The sequence below is a fragment of the Myxine glutinosa genome, chromosome 10 (genome assembly GCF_964187855.1).
Source record: "Myxine glutinosa chromosome 10, kmMyxGlut1.1, whole genome shotgun sequence".
Lineage (NCBI taxonomy): Eukaryota > Metazoa > Chordata > Myxini > Myxiniformes > Myxinidae > Myxine > Myxine glutinosa.
In genome coordinates this window covers 93656434-93669159 of record NC_136270.1, presented here as the reverse complement: position 1 = coordinate 93669159, position 12726 = coordinate 93656434, and the positions used below count along the sequence as shown (strand labels likewise).

Below are 12726 nucleotides of genomic sequence, written 5' to 3'. Positions count from 1 at the left end.
TAAAGACAAATGTGCAGTCACTACGTCGACGTTGTCGAAGAGTGATGAATTATGACGGGCAAAAATTAACAGTGTCTGCGATTTTGTTTTACCATGTTTGCATACACCAGTGTGGCTGTACAAGCTTGCACGATAATGTACCTGGTAGCAGCCAGCCCCCCAAAGGGCTTGTTCAGAGTTGGTCCAGCACCTCCCGGGTGGAGCCTCCTGCCTCAGGCAAAAATATCCATTTCCAAACTCTTTGTGTGCCTCGTTCTGTGATGAATCTGCATTGGAGAAGATTTAAGGAAGGTGAAATAAACCCTGGGTTTTACACCTGTTCGGCAAGCTTACCCTTTTCATTTTTTTTCTATCTCATTCGCTCTTCCAAACATCCTATTTCTCCTTTATCCACCATCGTAACCATGGTTTATTGATTTTTTTACCTTCACTAATCCAAATCCAATTTTCCTTTCCATTCACGTGAACATTTTTCTTTTCACAGACAAATCCAATTATTTAAAATAGTCACCTCTGCCACTGAAGGTGAACGTTAGGTTTTCACCTCTGTTTGTGATCAGGATATCTCAAAAGGCTATGGACGGATTTGTACGAATCTTGGTGGACAGGTAGGATGTATGACTTTCGTAAAGATCTGGATCCGGTTACAAGATTTTTAAAAAAAATTTTAAAGTGATTCTTCAACATTGAAAGATAGGGCCAACAATGATATATAGCACGATATTTCAAAAAATATGTAATGATTATGACAAAACTTGATGGATGAGTTGGTTGGGTGACAAGAATAAGCCGATTAGATTTTGGTTCAGGTCCGGATCCAGATCCGGCGTATCAGTGGGATAAAAAACGTAAATTGTTTAGCCTGGACGAGGTACGCTCTCTACCAAGTGCTGTTCCAGTTATTTTTGTAATCCCTACCAGGCTGGTTCTCCACATTGGTGCAGTCTATGCCATGCTGATTCTCGGTATCCTGGTGGATCTCCTGCCCAAATGGACAAAAATCGGCAAGTTCCACTCCACCCCCAACTCTCGCAGCGCTTTCTGCTGACAGCCATGGCATGACTTCAAAATACTGGGTGAGGGCCATTTGGAGAGAAACAAAGGATTTATCTGCTGTGCAATCTTTCATGTTGCCCGATGGTATATTGTCATGATGTCTCTATGCACGCACATTCCTATTATGGTTAAAGTTGGAGTTGATTTATCAGAGGTAGGAGTAAAATATGAGGAATACAATGCGAGTGTAACGAGACTTCAGGAAGATTCCTTCTCGGGAAAGAATAAGGGAGCTCAGTTCCTTTCTTCCTGAGACAACATAAATTTAACATCCTGAACCAACTCAACTGTTCCAAGCAGTAGTTGGCTGCTATGTAATTTAGCTTAATGACCCTATTTTATTTGTCCCTCTGCTTATCAGACACTACATTGGTGTTTGCTGATGAGGTATGTTTTACCTGGTACTGATGGGGTAAGGGTGCTCGATGACGGCGGAGATTGCATCGGGTTACACTTGCATGATGAGCGCCGCATGTGAGCTGACGAGAGGAGACACGTGGAGAGATGCAGAATGGCCATGTGTCCAACCCACTGGCAAACAAATTCGGCACCTAAAGTCATGTGACTGATCCCTTTTGTATTTTTACCTTGACGTTACATCTTTAACCAGCTTCCAATGTAAGTTCTTCTGACATATTCTTACCGGTGATGTCTATCTTTCACCCACTCCAGGCAGCTTCCTTGTGCAAACAAGCAGCCCAATTGGAATCCCCAACTTAGTTTTTGTGCCATGCTGTAGTCTGCCCAGTACCAGCTGGAAGGATAACATACCATAAGCACCATGATCAAACATGATTGATTACCGTTTGCTCAGCATTGCCTCCTATACTAACATAATCACCACCATTAAATTATTTATGACCACAACGTACAACATCAACCACCACAACCACCTTGCTCACCACCTCAAAATTACAAGTTGACCTTACTGGTACCAGAATACAGACCAACATCTGACTAACAACTACCAACCTTCAAATTCTACAGAACGCAAAGGAAACATTGAATTTATTAGGTCATCTCATCTCGATTCTCAAAGACATTAACTTATAAAATGGGTTGTGATGTCCGGATATCTGTCTGTCCAGTCGTCCGTCAACTTTTTGCTATTTTTTCTACTCCTCCCTTATTGCCTGGCTGATCTGAAACTTGACATATGGAAACATGACAGGAGCTCGCACAATCACTCGGGCTTCGATTTTTCGATTACCGATCATGGAGGTTGCCGGGGGGGTGTGGGGGTGGGGGGAGGGAGTGGAGGTTACCCTCTTATTCTGCCGAGAATTCAACCAGGTCGAGATAACTATATGGCTAGTATGTTGGTGCTGAGCTTTCTAGCAACACAGACACTTGGAAAATGAATATTCAGTGTGCAGAAACCCTACCCAGTATCCTCCATGAGTGCCAAGGTGAGGCGGGAGAGCGGTCCTGAAGTTGTGTGTGCACCTGTCATCACCTCGTTCTGAAGAAGAGAAATTTAATTTAAACCTACAATCTACATCCATCATGATGTTTCAAACTACCCCCAACATTACACTAAAACATCCATAAACCAAGACACTAAACTTCAGATGCCATGGTTTCATAACAAACAAGTACAAAAAGTTTTAATTAAAACAAAAGCCGCGTCGATGTTACACAATGCCTAGATGCAGCTGTGCCTATAACGTCGATGTTATAGGCACAGGACATTCCTATTGATTCGATTACTTGATGTTATTTTTGTGCAAAGTGAAAATATATCTCAGCAATTTCCCGTGTGTGGCGACGAATTTTTAATATATCTCGGCATTTTCCCGTCTTATTTCAGGCGGTGTATGACTGACCATGCCGCGATTTAAAAAATATATATCTCGGCAATTTCCCGTATGTGGCGACACGTGAACGAAGCTATGCTCCTCTCTCCACATTATTGTGACGACGTATAAATTAAATATTTCATCGTGACGATTGTCATCAAATGGGCGAATTTTTAATATATCTCGGCATTTTCCCGTCTGTTATTTCGGGCGGTGTATGACTGACCATGCCGCGATTTAAACAAAATATATATATCTCGGCATTTTCCCGTCTGTTATTTCGGGTGGTGTATGACTGACCATGCCGCGATTTAAAAAAAAAATATCTCAATGGACTTGAAGTTACAGGCCTTTGAGAATTCATTTCGTTCTATAAAGGGCAACTTTCATCGGATTTTCTTCCCGTTTTTTTTCAACCGAGTCTAAAACTATGTTACCGACTGTGAAAAATGAAATGATATATCGAATTTGATTTGAAATAAAACTGTGTGAGAGAGGAAGACACCACGGGCCTACAAAACAGGCCTCAAAGCTATGCGAGTTAATAAAATGGTGGATATTTGTTTATATGAAGCCTCTCCCAGAATTGGTGGAGCTTTGAGGTTTTGTCTTCTCTGCAAGAACAAGAACAAGAAGAACAACAACAACAGCAGAGGGCACTCTATGACCAGCGTCTGCGACGCGGCTAAAAATAAAATACTGCCAAGTGGGTTCCACATACCCCAAGAAGTCTCATCTCCCAGTGGTTCAATTCAGTCCCAACTCCACCTTGATTCTCCAGCTCCACCCCCTCCAAGCTTGGACAGCCAAAGTGCTTGCGCCCTTCAGCCTAATAAAACGCATGCACACAAACGACCATGTACCACAATCATATCTGTTGTACGAATGTTCTGATCTGCATTTTGATTACAATGAAAGTTAAGAAATTTATTTCCACCCAAAAGCACCAAGCACTGCTATTTAATCATATCAGGAGCATAACTAAACACCCAAAATAGAGGTTTTCCACAAGGATACGAACCATGACGTTGGGTGTGACGAGAAGGGAAACCTCATGAGTTGTGTGCCCATCTCGCTGCAACCACAGTCGTTCCACGTGACGTACCACCTTCTCGCTCCACTGGTATAGCCCTAAGCTGCTTCCGCAAAAAGTTGCACACAAGCCTCCTTTATACATCACAAATCGTTCACATAATGAAATGTATTCTTCAGGTACTTGCATCGCCATCACATACTCGACACGTAATGTTATCCAATTGACAAATTACACAATCTCCCAACAGTGGAAGACAGCAAGTCCGAGCTATAATGCGTGGACCACATGGATAAAAAAAAATTTTGTCCCACACACACACACACACACACAAAACACACATGGAGGTGGATACTTTGAGACCTGGTAGGTCTCCCTTCCATCTTTCGAAACCCACCCACGTGTGGAGATAGCAGGCAACAACAACTTGCATGCACACACACACGTATATACTGTACGTGCACACACTCATACATCCATACACACACACATGAAGGTGGATACTGTGAGACTTGGTAGGGCTCCATTCCAACTTCTGAAACCCACATATGGAGATAACAACCAATAACACACACACACATGCACACACACCTCTATTGCAAAAACAAGTCAAGTGAATCCACTTGGATTCCGCCCAGGTTGGCACATGGAAATTATGATGTAGCATAATTTATCATCTCGGGTCAAGATTTGAAATTATGCCATGGTTTTTGTAAAATTGCTACTAGTATTCACATTATGTACTTTCACCAAAACATACATCATCATAGAAACATACATAGAATTTGGGTCCTCTGGGTCATTTGGGTCCTCTGGGTCATTTGGGTCCTCTGGGTCATTTGGGTCCTCTGGGTCATTTGGGTCCTCTGGGTCATTTGGGTCATTTGGGTCCTCTGGGTCATTTGGGTCCTCTGGGTCCTCTGGGTCCTCTGGGTCATTTGGGTCCTCTGGGTCATTTGGGTCCTCTGGGTCATTTGGGTCCTCTGGGTCATTTGGGTCATTTGGGTCCTCTGGGTCATTTGGGTCCTCTGGGTCATTTGGGTCCTCTGGGTCATTTGGGTCCTCTGGGTCATTTGGGTCCTCTGGGTCATTTGGGTCCTCTGGGTCATTTGGGTCATTTGGGTCCTCTGGGTCATTTGGGTCCTCTGGGTCATTTGGGTCCTCTGGGTCATTTGGGTCCTCTGGGTCATTTGGGTCCTCTGGGTCCTCTGGGTCATTTGGGTCCTCTGGGTCATTTGGGTCCTCTGGGTCATTTGGGTCCTCTGGGTCATTTGGGTCCTCTGGGTCATTTGGGTCCTCTGGGTCATTTGGGTCCTCTGGGTCATTTGGGTCCTCTGGGTCATTTGGGTCCTCTGGGTCATTTGGGTCATTTGGGTCCTCTGGGTCATTTGGGTCCTCTGGGTCATTTGGGTCCTCTGGGTCCTCTGGGTCATTTGGGTCCTCTGGGTCATTTGGGTCCTCTGGGTCATTTGGGTCATTTGGGTCCTCTGGTTCATTTGGGTCCTCTGGGTCATTTGGGTCCTCTGGGTCATTTGGGTCCTCTGGGTCATTTGGGTCCTCTGGGTCATTTGGGTCCTATATTCCTATCCTATAACATATATATCCTATAACCTATCCTATATATATCCTATATCATATAACATATATCCTATATATCCTATAACATAACATATAACAAATATATCCTATATTATGTACTAGCGAGCGGCCGCGTACCAGCCAAAGGGGTAGCCCATGGTTAGCCTAAATATAGATTTGATGACGTCATGTTTACACATCTGAGCGACAGAAACGGAGCTTCACTTTTGGAGAGACAGAAATTCCCAGGCAAACGCTATAACGCACCAGGTTTACAACCTGTGCGTTAATAAACACATAATTTGGCTAACCAAAAAAAAATTGCACAGTAAATGTTTTATTGTAGTTGCTGTTTTTTCTTACAAAAAGTTGGCAGTCATTGTCTATCTAATTCCCTTTTTCGATACAACCATGCTACGCCAATATCTGTTTATCTTGCAGCAATGACTTGTGGCACAATGGTCGGAGGTTCTGTTCGCCTTGGTTCCAACAAGATGGTGCAGAAGAAGCACACTTACATTTGAGTTGTCTAGTCTGGGTTTCATTCTTGCCCGACTATAACTGTCGGAATGATACTTCTCAAGCAGGGCATTGCATCACTAGATGGACGTTGACTTGGACAGCGATCTGCTAACAATAGTTGGTGGGCGTTTCACAATCTGTCATTAAGATGGGCAATTACATCATGAGAAAAAGTCGATGGCATATGATATCTTATCTATCCATCTATATAAAAATACAAGTTGCGCGATTGTGTCTGAATGGGATAAACGTCGTAACCACAGCACGTACAATGCTGAATGATGCCTCATTTAAGAGCTCTTAGGTCTAGATAGTGCATGTGGTGGTTCACAAATATCGATATTCATGCAATTTTGAGTTATGTACATTTTTGTTGGGCACACTGGTGGTGTATAGGTTCAGAGTCATTGGTTCACACACCTACCAGACATAAAAATAATATAACCACAAACTATTCAGTCAATTCTATCAACTAATCGTTGCCTTTCCTTCGATTTATTTCACTGAGAAACCGTAGCAGTCTTAACAGTTAGTGACTACTATGTTGTCAAAGGACATTCATAGCAAACTCCATAAATATTTCACACTCCATTGGGAATGGATTCCCTTACCAATAGAACCTGAGACTCCTAATGCTTCCACTACCTTTTCATCTACGTGAGGCATACAAAAGAACGCGCTCTGACAATGCCTTGTGTGAGCGGAAGCACGATGTTTCACGGGAGGTGTATGTATAATCAGAGTCGCTGGTTTGCACACATATGAGTGATGGTGGGTGGTTCGTGTGCAGCCACCCGGCTGCTGGTTGCATCATTTTTCTGTGGGCACGTCTGCCGCTGATGCAATGCCTCTCTATAACCAGTTACAGTCACGTGAAAAAGTAAGTACACCCCATGTAAAGTTTTGACTTTTTCAACATATTTCAACATACAGCTATTTGATCTTCATTTCAACAATATTGATAGATAAAGGTGATATAATATAACAAATATCATGAAACATTTACATTTTGTAGTCCATTGTATAATTTAAATAAACATAAATGCAAATTTCGCATGTGGAAAAAGCAAGTACACCCTTGGCTCTAATAGGTCGTATTGCCCCCTTTGGCAGAAACAACCTCAAGTAGGCATTTCTTATAACTGTCTACCAGTCTCTGACATCGACTGGGAGAAATTTTTGCCCACTCCTCCATGCAGAATTCTTTCAGCTGTGCGATGTTTGAGGGGTTTCTTGCATGCACAGCTCGTTTCAAATCCCCCCACAACATCTCGATGGGATTTCGATCCGGGCTTTGACTTGGCCATTCCAGAACCCTCCATTTCTTTCTTTTCAACCATTCCTTGGTGGATTTACTGGTATGTTTAGGGTCATTGTTATGTTGCAAGGTCCACCTTCGGTTGAGCTTCAACTTTCTGACAGATGGCCTCACATTATCCTCAAGCACCCTCTGGTACAATGAAGAATTCATAGTGGATTCTATGATGGTGAGCTGCCCAGGCCCTGATGCAGCAAAGCTGCCCCAAACCATAATATTTCCACCACCATGCTTTACAATTGGTATCAGGTTCTTTTGGTCAAATGCTGTCTTTGGTTTTCGCCAAACATTTCTTATGATACTGTGGCCAAATAGCTCTACCTTTAACTCATCTGTCCAGAGCACATTGTTCCAGAAGTGCTTGTCTTTGCCTAGGTGTTCATTGGCAAACTTTAGTCTTGCCCTGATGTTCTTTCTGGACTGCAAAGGTTTCCTCCTGGCACACCTCCAATGTAGATCAAATTTGTGCAGCCTCTTTCTAATGGTAGACTCGTGCACTTTGACATCAACAGTGGCAAGAGCTACCTGTAGGTCCCGTGATGGCATTCTGGGGTTCTTAGAGACTTCTTTCAGCATCTTGCGGTCTGCTCTCGGGCTGAACTTGCTGGGGCGGCCTGGCCTGAACAAGTTGGCAGTTGTTTGGAATCTTCTCCACTTGTAGATGATCTTCCGGACAGTCGAATGATTGATTTTAAATTGCTTGGAGATCTTTTTAAATCCCTTCCCAGACTCGTAGGTATCTATAACCTTCTTTCTGAAGGCCTCAGAGAGCTCTTTTGATCTCGGCATGGTGACGCCGCACACTTCAACAACAAAGAGCAAACCAAACTAAATGTCTGAGGTTTAAATAAGACAGGTTCCTCCAAGATCCTCTCTAACGATGTTATAATCATTTGCACCTGAGCTGGTGCACCTGATTCTAATTTTAGGTATTTGAAGTAGTGATAAATGTAGCGGTGTACTTACTTTTTCCACATGCGAAATTTTCATTTATGTTTATTTAAATTATACAATGGACTACAAAATGTAAATATTTCATGATATTTTTTATATTATATCACCTTTATCTATCAATATTGTTGAAATGAAGATCAAATAGCTGTATGTTGAAATATGTTGAAAAAGTCAAAATTTACATGGGGTGTACTTACTTTTTCACGTGACTGTATCTGGTACTCGTTTTGCCGACCTCAGAAGGATGACATGCTGAGTCAACCCCACCTCACGTTAATTCAACGGGATTCAAACTCAGGACCTTAGGATCCCAAGCCCGCCGCCCTAACCATTCCATCCAATGAATGATTTCCTTTTTGTCTATTTCATTCACAGAGAAACCTCAGCAGTCTTAACTGCTCAAGCAGGGCATTGACATTGGTGACTATTATGCGGATTTGGGGTTGGCGACTTGAACTAAAAGGGGGAGCTGTGGACCTGGGGTTGAGAGGAGGGGGTTGAGGACTTCAAGAAGAAAGGGAGAGTAGAAGACAGAGAGTTGGAGTGAGGGGAGGGAGTATAAAAGGGACAGAGTTAGAAAAGGGGGGGTTGAGGATTTGGGTGGATGGGTTGAGGCTTTGGGTGGGGGGGGAGGGGTTAAGGCTTTGGATGGGGGGGTTGAGGATTTGGTTGGGGGGTTGAGGATTTGGTTGGGGGGTTGAGGACATGGGGTTGGGAGGGGGGTTAAGAACCTGAAGAAGAAAGGGGAAGTGGAGGACAGAGATTGGAGTGGGTGGCAAAGAAGGGAATGAGGGAGTCGAGACTTTGGTTGGGGGGGCCCTAAGGGCTTGAAGTTTGGAGGGGGCTTGCAGACGGGGTTTGGGGTGAGGGCTGGTGACTTTAAGAAGAAATGCGAAAGAGAGGACAGAGCTGAGAGAGGGGTTTGAGGACTTGGGGGGGGGGGGGGGGCTTGAAGAAGGAAGGAATTGAGGACTTAAAGGCCTATTTTACATTACGTGGAATTTCCATGGGTCCCTGCCAATATGCTGTCAAAGGACATACCTAGCAAACTCCATAAATATTCCACATTCAAATGGGAACTAATTTCCTTAAACAGCCAGGTGGAACCGGGTTATCTGCTCGTAATAAATAAATAAAACATTTGGAGAAAAAGTATAAAAGAACGATGTACAAAACAAGTTTTTGAATCTGTCGTTAAGTTTTTATAACAAGCTGCAAACTAAATTTTCAGCCGTTGCATTTAGTGCACACAAATCACCATCACCTAAATGTGATCTCCGCACATTTCATTTGCACCAACAAAGCAACCTTCAATTCAAACAAATGTACACACTTCACCTTGCGTTGAAAGCCGGGAGACCATTGCTACGACGAGGCGTCAATGGCTGTCCATTATTATCACGGTAGAATGCAAACAGGCTGGCCGAAAAACCCTGCAGAGCACATCCATGTTTACTACGACGACCCATCACCATGGCAACTGCATTTCATGCCATACAGTTACATATAAAGTCTGAAACTGAGTAGTGCCGTTCTTCACCAAGGCATGCAGGATCTCGTGAAGCAATGCTGTAACAGTGAGCTTGCCGTGCTTAACTGCCAGAGCCTCGGGACACACGTTGGCATATCCTGCAATTGGTCTTAACAAAACGGACAACAAAAACACAATGATCAGCAGGGGAGGTTACGTTTGGTAAATTACCTCACGTGACTAGGATTTGCCTTCTGGATCAGTGTTCAAATTCAGGCTCACCTGTCATCCTGACCCTGCTGGCAGTGTGCAGCATAAGCTACTGTTGAACCTCCCTGACACCGAACTGTGTTCTTAGCGGACACGTACAGCAAGAAGTCTACGTGAGCCTCACCAGGCCCATCTGGCAGGCTGACTGGCCCACAATTCTGTCCCAGTTCTGAACATCGCTGACATCGCTGCAGGCAGACATACTGTAGAATTTCAGTCATCGGAATAATAAGCTTTTATCCACAAAAGAGGAGAGCTAATACGGCTCTTTCAAAATGACATAATCCGCTCAATATTGCTCATTGCACATGCACAGAAATCTCTAGTAACGAGGTCAATCAGGGCGGACTAGACATATTTCATGCCTGGCACATAGGGATTGTGGAATAAAATAACTTTAAAAAAAAATGTTTAACGAAGCCAAAAAATACTTATAAATGTACCTGCAAGTAAGGGGTGATGTGTCTTTGCACAATGACACATTTGGAGAACTTTCTGATAAACTCATCCAAAAAGTTGATATCTTGCAGACCATACTGCAAAAACCTCCGACGATACGGGCCCGCGAAAGGCCAGTTTGTATATAGCCACCTTTAAGACCTCAGTCACACTGGATCGTACGATTTCTGGATCGTGCGATTGATGGCATCGTGCGACCGAGGTACGACCAATCGTCAATGTTTGCTACGCTCTCCATTTGCGATCGCAAACTGCGATTGCTCATGACTTATGGTAGGTCATCGTACGATTGGTGGTAGGCGTGGTTGTACCATCACCAACGATTGGAGAAGATCGATCGCAAGATCAATCGTATGTAATCGTGCGAATAGTGGTGGTGATCAATCATAAGGTCGTGCAACCAGTCGGGACAGGTCGTGACTGGTCGCACTACCGATCATGAGGTTGAACGACAGGTGGCACCACCAATCGTCAGGTGGCAGGACCATAGCACGACCAATCTTGCGACTACTTGACCCGCGATCATGCACGACAGGTGGTGCGTCCATGCGCGACTGGTGGTACGACCATGTAAGGCCTGTCTACGACCTCTTGTGATTTGGAATCGCAGGTCAGAAATTTTGAACATGACCATCGACCTTGCTGCGACTGATTTTGCTCTGGCGATCACCTCACCCACGACCTCTGCGACCAGTCGCGCGCTCTTTCTACGATTTGCCCGCGATTCACAAAATTTTCGGTCGCAGCTAGGTCGTAACCTGGTCGCAGGCCCGGTGTGACTGGGGCTTTACCCATACCATAGTGTTTCCACCGATGCAAAGGTCATATGTGGCTTGTTGATGCACAGGGTAAGTTGAAAATTATGATTCGTTCTTTGTTCGTTCTTTATTTGGCTGAGGGCGTGGCTGCACCGCTGATGCAATGTCCTCTGCCGGTTAGGGCAGGAATTTGGAATTTGGCCATGGTGCCGGTGAGAGCTCGCGTACTCTTCGCGCAGGACACCATAAGATCTTTAACATCCACCAACGAATGCTGGCAGGCACGATGCCCATTTAATGTCCATCTGACGGACGACACACACATTGATGAATCACCCTGCCCATGAAACACCGGGATGACAGTTTAGAGCTGGGTCGGGATTCGAACCCAGGCTAGACAGCTTAGAGGTGACTGTGTGTACCTCTCGGCCTTCCTGCCAGCCAAAGTGAGATATTTACTATTGACCATGTCTGGGTGGATGGGTGGTGAGGGGGGGGGGGGGGAGGAGGAGTGTGAGTGCGAGTTGTATGGGCTGTGAGTGCAGTAATAAATATACATCTTTTGTTTGGTTTCAGAGCCACAAGAAAAATATTAGATTTTTGCATCTATAGGTGAAAGAAGAAGCGTGTGTGTGTGTGTGTGTGTGTGTGTGTATGTGTGTGTGTATATGTGTCTGTGTATATGTGTGTGTGTACGTGTGTGTGTGTGTGTGTGCGCATATATATATATATATATATATATATATATATATATATATATATATATATATATATATATATACAGACTTGGCATTTAATATGGAATATTTTTTTTTCCTTGACTTGGGTTTACTTTCTTAACTCAGTATATCAATCTGGTGAGTTTCTTTTACACTTTGGTGATTTATTTGTTAAAAGAACCATGTCACTGATTGTCTGTCGCAGCAAGAAGTCAACAACAGGATTATATCACAGGTGGCGTGGCAAAATGTACGGACAGGTGTATTTGATGATTGGCTTCACAGTCGGGTATACAAGGGTTGTTGCGTTCTGTATTAGTGGAAAACAACTGCTGCACGTCTCCAAAAGTTATTGCCGCTTCCTCTGGAGATGGTCCGTCAACTCGACAATGCTGTTTGTCATGGAGTGGTGGCTTTACGAAATTACGGCATGAAACAGCGTGCTATTGCTCGGCAGTATGGCATCACTCAAGGTCAGGTGTCAAAGATCCTGAAACGAAATGCTCAGAGGGGTGTCCCTACTCCAATCCCGAGGCCAGGACGTCCCCGCAGAACCACAAGGAGGGATGATCGCCAGCTGCACCGGTTAGTCCGCAATGGCCGTACCAAGTCAGCTAATCGGCTTCGGGCTGAGTGGCAGCAACTGACAAATGTGCCTGTATCCAGAAGGCTAGTCAACCAATGACTGGTTCAAGCAGGCTGTCGTGCCAGGCGTCCCCTGAGAAAGCCACGCCTGACCAGACACCACCAGCGCCAATTGCAGTGGGCCAGAGAGCACCGTCAATGGCA

At 44.3% G+C, this 12726-nt stretch overlaps 1 protein-coding gene across 1 annotated transcript in view; it reads right to left on the bottom strand.

Annotated features, from left to right (window-relative positions):
* The window catches only part of LMLN (leishmanolysin like peptidase), a 64248-nt gene that overhangs the window by 16982 nt on the left and 34540 nt on the right, over positions 1-12726 (bottom strand). The window contains exons 7-16 of the mRNA XM_068126460.2: positions 10014-10189; positions 9801-9900; positions 9599-9693; positions 3877-3991; positions 3577-3684; positions 2442-2518; positions 1700-1810; positions 1455-1587; positions 919-1072; positions 142-266 (exon numbers count right to left, since the gene is read on the bottom strand). Coding sequence (XP_067982561.2) covers positions 142-266; positions 919-1072; positions 1455-1587; positions 1700-1810; positions 2442-2518; positions 3577-3684; positions 3877-3991; positions 9599-9693; positions 9801-9900; positions 10014-10189 — 1194 coding nt within the window. The remainder of the gene's footprint in view (positions 1-141; positions 267-918; positions 1073-1454; positions 1588-1699; positions 1811-2441; positions 2519-3576; positions 3685-3876; positions 3992-9598; positions 9694-9800; positions 9901-10013; positions 10190-12726) is intronic.